Raw genomic sequence first — 7,850 nt, forward strand, 5'->3', positions numbered from 1 at the left:
AGCCTTAAATTGATACAAAATACGAATTGATACGCCCGAAATAATTTTATTTATCCTTGTAGGGCAATGACTTGTTAACCTGCAGGTGACATAAATCTTCACAGTCAACAACGTGGCGTTCTTTTATTAGGCAGCAAAGTGGGCTTTCATACGCTCGGGTTTCACTGTTTCCCGGGTTCCACTGTTTCCCTCTGTACTTTAGACTTCAGCCTCTCCTTCATCTCTTTCAGGTTCTTTCGTCTTCGAAACCTCCCAATTCCCAAATCCCATTTCTCCATTGCAGCCAACTCTTGCTTAATTCGTCCACTTGATCGTCGAAAAAGCTCTCTGAGATGACGGAGGCCGCGATTCGGAAGAAGCCTGGCATGGCTAGCGTCAAAGATATGCCGATCCTCCAAGACGGGCCACCGCCAGGTGGATTCCATCCGGTTCGCTACGCTCGCCGGATTCCCACTAAAGGCCCTAGTGCCATGGCCATTTTCCTTACTGCTTTTGGTGCATTCTCTTGGGGGATGTATCAGGTCGGCAAGGGCAATAAGATCCGAAGGTCTGTATTTTCTCCCCCATTATCTTAGTTTAGTCTATGGTATTTGCCTGTTTTATATCATTTCACCGGTAATGGAATGGGTTGGTTTATGTATCGGAGTCTCGAATAGTGGGGCTAGTTTGATTGGGATTTACTAGAGTTCTGGACCCAGAATTTTTGTTAGGGATTTGTTGATTTTTATTGAGATTGGAGATTCTTGCTTTGGGTTGCTTTGGATTTTACCGATTTTCTGCTTAGATGCGTTGGAGCGAATTTGTATTGAGACTTTAGGTTCGGTACCTGGATTTGATTCTGTATCAAGTCAATTGTTTTTAAAAAAATTAGCACTTTCTTGACTACTTTGATTGAGGGTGGGTTGATGCATCTTCTCCCTTCCATTTTTGCATTTCACTTTAAATCGACGAAGCTTAAGTTTCTTACGTTTTGTACTATATCTTCAAAATTCCATTTACTTTTGGAAATTTTCCTTCAAGCAATCAATAAGTTACTCATAATTAAACTAAGAATTAATACTCAAAACGATAGACAGAAAAAGCTCACATTCAGCAATGAAATGTTCACACCCAAGGAAAAGTCTTCTTTTTCCCAATACAACTAGAAGATTGAAGCCCACAAAAAGCCACTAGACAAAGGGTTTCCAACTAAGATTGATGTTGCCTGAGTCATAATTATAAAATGTCGTAAATCCCATTAAACCTCCACCAAACCTCCCCAGGGTCTCTCTCCACACCGTGAAACAATCTATTGTTCCTCTCCTCTCAAAGATCCCTTAAAACCACGCACATCCTTGCCCAAAAAAGAAAACGAACTCATTCTTTGAAAGGCAGATGGAGGAGGAACTCCCCAAATCATCAAGTGAACATCCCTTTCCTAGCCAACAAGATATCCCTTTGGGTTCCTTTCTTTTTCCGTATGCTCTTGTTTTTTTTTTTTTTTTTTTCATTTTTTTCTCAATGGAAAGTTGGAAACAGTTGTTTCTATAAAAAAAAATGTAACTAGAAGATTCAATACTTGCAAAGTAACATTGTTCATTCATAAGAACTATTGTTGACAATTAATTTCCCGTAATTTTATAGTACTACAATATTGTCCACTTAAAGTATAAATCCTCATTACTTTGTGATGTAGTAGGAATAGGATATTATGGTCAAATCTTTAATCTACTAGGATTAGGATTAGTTTCTTTTATTTATTGAGGTTAGGATTAGTTTCTGTTATTTATTAAGATTAGGATTAGTTTCTTTTTTATTAGGATTTGGATTAGTTTCTTTTATTAATTAGGATTAAGGACTAGTTTCTTTTATTAATTAGGATTAGGATTAGTTTGCTAGAAATAGAGTACTCGTCTTCTTGTATTCACAACTTTTAAACATCAATAAAATTATCTCAATTGGTTTACATCAAATTGGTGCGAGAGCACCCGTCTGGGCCAATGTTGATTGCCTATGGTGGAAGACTGGAAAACTCTTTGTGAAGCCGTTCATAAGAGGGAGCTTTGTGAGTTGTGCTCGTTGTCAAACAACACACATGTAACAAGGGAGAACCCTTAAAATTCAAAAAAAAAAAAATGATTTATCAAGATTTTGTAAGAATGGACTATTATCACTCAAGAAAGACAAAGAAAAGATATAGTAGTTGATATTGACGAGAAAGTCAAATTTAGAAACGTTGGAATTCTTATTCAAGTGATTTAGAAGAAGAATTACAATATAATAATTTTGCCGATGTTCGATCTTCTCAAAGAACCTATTATATTTGAAATTTGATATAGTGATTCTAGCCAGTGTAACTAAGATTCTAATTCAGTGTGGAATGAAATGACAAGAATCGACTACAATGGTGGGAAAATTTTCAAGACATATGATCAACCTTCCTCAACGAGGAGAGGAAAACATATGAGATGAAAGAAGAAGTCCTAACCAAATAGCGGTGGAAAGAAGTTTTAGAGAAAAAATCGGAGGCAATTGGAACTCAAAGGAGAGGGATCACATAGTTTTTCCAACTCCAAGATTCCTAGAACCCATCCAAGAAGTTCAAGACTCTAAATATATTTTATTTGAAAGAAAACGCTATAAATAAATCTGAGGAAGAGGGTGATATTTTCAGAAATATTATGATCAAGTCCAAAAGATAAAATCCACATACCTTCATTCAATGGCAATTCGGACTTGGAAACTTCCCTCAATTGGATATAGAATGTTGAGAACTTTTTCGATTATGTGAACACACCAGAGGACGAAAAGGTACAATTAATTGTCTTCAAGTTGAAATCAAGGATGTTGGTTTGGTGGAAACAAATTCAGTTGAATAGAAAGTTGATAGGCAAAAGTCCAATAGAAATTGGCAACGAATGTTGAAGATGATGAAAATTAGATTCTTACCACCAGGTTATGAACAAATTCTTTATCAACAAAATTAAAAAGTTATGCAAAAGAATCTGACTGTGGCCAACTTTACTGAGAGAATAGAAAAAAGGCCTCAAAAACAGAAAACCACATGGGAAAAACCTTTCAACGATTATCCACAAAGAAATACAGAGGCTAGAAAACAATCTCAATTTGACAGCAGTTTGGGGCCAAAATCGAAGAAGATGAGCTGAGTAAAAAAGGTAAAATGTGCAAGGAAGAGCTCACTTGGAAGAAGAAAAATTTAAAGAAAAAGAAAACAAATCTATTTTCAAAATGGAGAGGTCGCAACCTAATTTGGAGGAAAAATTGGGAAACCCACACAAAATTACATTTGGATACTTAAGTGAAATTACTGACAAGGCAAAGGTGACCGAAAATAAACACCAGACAGAAAGGAAGAACAAAATTGCTTGGCTGACGAAGGAAATAATTGGAAGGCAGCTGACATCCCATTTACAATCGTTCACAAGCTAGAAAAAAGATGAAGCAGCACTGCGAGATTAACGACTTCGCGAAAATGGCTCCCAAAATTTCCTTTCTGACCCAACCCAAGAGTGCATTCACTTACTCAGTTCCATAATTATTTTCACAGTTCATCCATCCATTTTCCTTCTCCTAACCCAACCTAGATGACCCAGTGTATTCCAAACAAAAGTGTTTTGGTCTTCTCAGCTCATGACCCACTCATTTTGACCCATAATCATCTCCAGACCCAGATTGGTTTTGAACTCCATCCAATATTAATACAACCTGTCATCTGGCCCGTATCTAAACCTACTGAAGAAATAAAACTCCAACCACTTGGACTTTCATCACACTCACAAAATGGACTTTTATTCATTTTATGAGAAATCTGCGTATTCTTCGACAACAAAGTTCTTTTTTACCACATTAGTTCTAGGATCGATTGGCAGGAATCACAAAATTGGGATATTATTGATGTTGAATGTTTTGAGATGCCTCCATTCGACGGGCCTACTTTTTTGTTTTTACCTTCATTTTCGTTTTAAAACTCAAGGACAAGTTTTTTTGGGAGGGATAGAATGATGTAGTAGGAATAGGATATTATGGTCAAATCCGTAATCTACTAGGGTTGGGATTAGTTTCTTTTATTTATTAGGATTAGGATTAGTTTCTTTTATATTTTAGTTAGGATTAGTTTCTTTTATTAATTAGGATTAAGGATTAGTTTCGTTTATTAATTAGCATTAAGATTAGTTTGCTATAAACAAAGTACTTGTCTTCTTGTATTCACAACTTTTAAACATTAAGAAAGTTCTCTCGATTGGTTTACATCACTTAGCTTTTGATTTTGTCATAAATACCCCCATACTATTGAAGATAGTTGTCCCATTTATACATATTATCTTTGAACGAGGGAGGGACTATCAAACTCACAACGCCAAATAATATGGTCTAGGTCTCTTCCTCCACCTTCCGACAAAGAATACAACAGAAAGGACCAACCAGTGAGGGCAACTTCCTCTTGAGTTGATGCATCGTGTTAGCACAATGTTAGACCTCCAATAATACTTCAATACAGTAGGGAAATAAAAGAAGTTACACGTGTGAGTGGGCTGCGTTGTAATAGGCTGTATGTTGTTAGTTGGTCTATTAAATCAGTAGGTTGGTGGGAGTTTGTATAAATAGAAAAGTGTTTGGGCGGGAAAGGTAGTTAAGTTTTGTGAAGAGATTAGTTTGGCTTGTTACTTCTTGAGAGAGAAGAACAAGAGTGCCTTGGTTATTGAATTGAGTTTTACTCAATTCAATTACATTGTAACGATTCTATATTCATCAATAAAGCAAGAAATTCTGTTCTTCCGGATTGAGTTCTACCACACGACAATGTAAAAACTTAACAAGGAAAGAATCTCACTTTCCTGGGTATCTTAATCCTCCAAAGTCTAAAAAAACTGACAGATCTGGGGAAGAAGGATCAACCAAACTAAAAGAAAGACTTACACAAGAACTCTGGCTTATGGAAAAGAATACAACAAAAAGGACCAACTAGTGTGGGCAACTTCCTCTTGAGTTGATGGATCGTGTTAGCATGACCGTGTCAAACTTACCAAGGAAAGAACCTCACTTGGGGATTTTAATCCTCCAAAGTACCGAAAAAATTGGCAGATATAGGGGAGAGGCATCAACTAAACTACGAAAGAGGCTTATACAAGAGCCCTTCAAATTCCCGACATCATATTCTACATTTCTCCTCTTCTGATCAACATATCTTTTCATTTGATCTTGTGCCAACCGCAGATAATCTCTTAAGGCACCCAAGGCCATATCTCTATCTTTTAGCTGTTCATCCAAGGTAGCTTTTGTTGTTGTACCATCACCATAGTAAATCAAAGGGGGTGGTTGACGGCCATATACAACCTGAAAAGGTGTCATGCCTAAAGCCCTCTGGAAAGTGATTAGACCAATATTCAGCCCATGGTAACCACTTTACCCACTCTTTTGGTTTCTCACTGCAAAAACATCGCAAGTAGACTTCCACTCCACTGTTCACCACCTCTGATTGTCCATCTGACTACGGATGGTATGCTGAACTTCTATTCAGCTTTGTGCCCGCCAACCTAATCATCTCCTTCAAAAAATAACTGAGGAACACTTTGTCTCTATCCGATACAATGGACGCAGGAAAACCATGAAGCCTCACCACCTCCTTCACAAAGAATTTTGCTTAGTAGTGGGAATGAAAAGGTGGGATGGAGAGCAGAGGGGGGTATGAAGATTTTGGTGGAGGAGAAGACAGGTTGAATTCCTCCTTGCAGGGTAGGAAGGCAGATTTCCAGGTTCCATTGTTATTGTGTTTTCCAGCATTATCGTTCTTTAGTTTGAGTATTTGTTCTTGTTCTATTTTGGTTGTGAATGATCGTTTGGATAATTGTTTGGAGCTCAAGCTGTAAGTTTCCCTTTGTATTTGTTGAAAAGTTTAATAGAAGTTTAAGATACTATTTGGTATCTTAACATAAGACTTATGACAATGGAGATATTTTTTTCTTACTTTTTTTTTAATAAAGTAATAACTATAAATTTCATTGAGAAAAAAATGAAAGAATATATGAACATATAAAAAACCAAGTCCATTAGGGAGACTCCCTCTACAAGAAGGAATCCAACCATACAAAATCGTGTCTAAAGGATAATTACAAAAAACGTTCAAAGTCGAAGCCCAATGAGAAACATGAAAACGAGCAAGAGACCATTTTCTCTAGCATCCCTCTCAACCCTTCTAAACACTCTTCTATCCTCTCACCTCGCAACACCCAACTAATAGCACAAGCACAAGCACACCAAAGAAATCAGCCTCTTTCCCAAACTATGGATTGGACAGGATCCGTTCTATAGGTTGTACATTTGTGTCCTTGAGCTTTGAGGAGGAATTCCTCAATCATATCTCTAGCATCTTTGTGGTATATATCCCACGATCTTCTTCTTGTCTGGTCATATAAGAACTCTGGTTGACAAAATTTGAAGCTTATCTAAGTCAATGTATTAATCTTAGCATTTATTTAAGCTCAGGGTTTAATTTGATAAAATTAAAAGTTACATATTTAATTGGATTCATTTAGCCAAGAATAGGTAATAAAAGTAGACCTTTCCTATTTGACTGTTGCAAAAAGTGGTCATTTGAGGACTTCCATAGACGGACATAGATGTCGAGCACTGGTTTTTTAGTAACTTCTATTCACCATAAGATAATTTCTTGGTATTAAGTTATGCATGCATCCATTTAGTTTTCTAGGGAAGTTGAATGTAGTCAAGCAGATCATTTGAATTTTAACCTTACTACCTTTACTTGTCTATTTATTTAGTTTTTCATGGCATATTGTTCTCTCATTGAATTACTGCAAAAGCATCTTTAGAATGAAAGGTGTCTGTATTACATTGCATCCGAAGGAAAAGTGAGTTCTCCGTACTTTGAATGTTTGTTTACGGGATTGATAGATAGTTTAAAAGAATGGTGTTATCTGCTCCCCTTTGTTCCCATCTTTTCCATTCACTCAAAGGAGATGAGCGGGCTGACCACATGACACATTAAGATGAATCCGAGTATTACATTTAAAGGATGAGCGTCTCATGGTTTCTTCTATATTCCTTTGTCCATTTGGTTTGGGGATATGCTAAAGATGATGTCATGCTTTTCATTCGCCCATTGTTTCTTCCTATTTATGGTTGGTTTAATAAGTTTAGATTACTATTCTATATTTCTATCGTACACTATGAAGTTCACAATGAGGACATAAAGCATGTACAGCGCATTGGCCTGAAAATATAGTATATATTTTACTTACCTTTGCTATCTCTTTAGGGCGCTGAAAGAAGAAAAATATGCAGCCCGGCGAGCAATATTGCCTGTGCTTCAAGCCGAGGAAGATGAAAGGTAAAATGAATGATTTTTTGTGTAGGCTGCCCTCAATCTTCGATGGCTTTAAAAAAGTTTTACATCATTTTCTTGTCTGTTCTCACTTTCCAGATTTGTCAAAGAGTGGAAGAGTTACCTCGAATATGAGGCTGAAGTTATGAAGGATGTGCCTGGTTGGAAAGTTGGTGAAAGTGTTTACAACTCTGGAAAATGGATGCCTCCAGCAACCGGTGAGCTACGACCCGAAGTCTGGTGATTTTGTTTCAAACAGACTCATTTGTGGTTGACATGTAGTTTGGTTTTGTATTCTTGCAACTTATCCTCATATGGGTTTCTTGATTTGCTGGTTCATGGCTCTCCTTAAAAAAATAAAAGCATGTCAAAATTTCTTCAAATGCTTTGCAAATACTACTGCTAAAATTGCCTTCTTTACTCGGCGAACAGCTCTTTCTACTCATGTATCTCACTAAAAAGTTCGGACTTGGAATTAGATATGAATTTATCTTCTTTCTTTTTCACTTAA

The 7,850-nt window shown here is 36.7% G+C and overlaps 1 protein-coding gene across 1 annotated transcript; it reads left to right on the forward strand.

Moving 5' to 3' along the window:
- LOC103499471 (NADH dehydrogenase [ubiquinone] 1 alpha subcomplex subunit 13-B) lies at positions 1-7,850 on the forward strand. The gene is made up of 3 exons (XM_008462480.2): positions 1-547; positions 7,274-7,345; positions 7,439-7,850. The coding sequence occupies exons 1-3, from the start codon at positions 333-335 to the stop codon at positions 7,581-7,583; spliced, it is 432 nt and encodes a 143-aa protein (XP_008460702.1). The 5' UTR covers positions 1-332; the 3' UTR covers positions 7,584-7,850.

The sequence above is a fragment of the Cucumis melo genome, chromosome 5 (assembly GCF_025177605.1).
Source record: "Cucumis melo cultivar AY chromosome 5, USDA_Cmelo_AY_1.0, whole genome shotgun sequence".
Lineage (NCBI taxonomy): Eukaryota > Viridiplantae > Streptophyta > Magnoliopsida > Cucurbitales > Cucurbitaceae > Cucumis > Cucumis melo.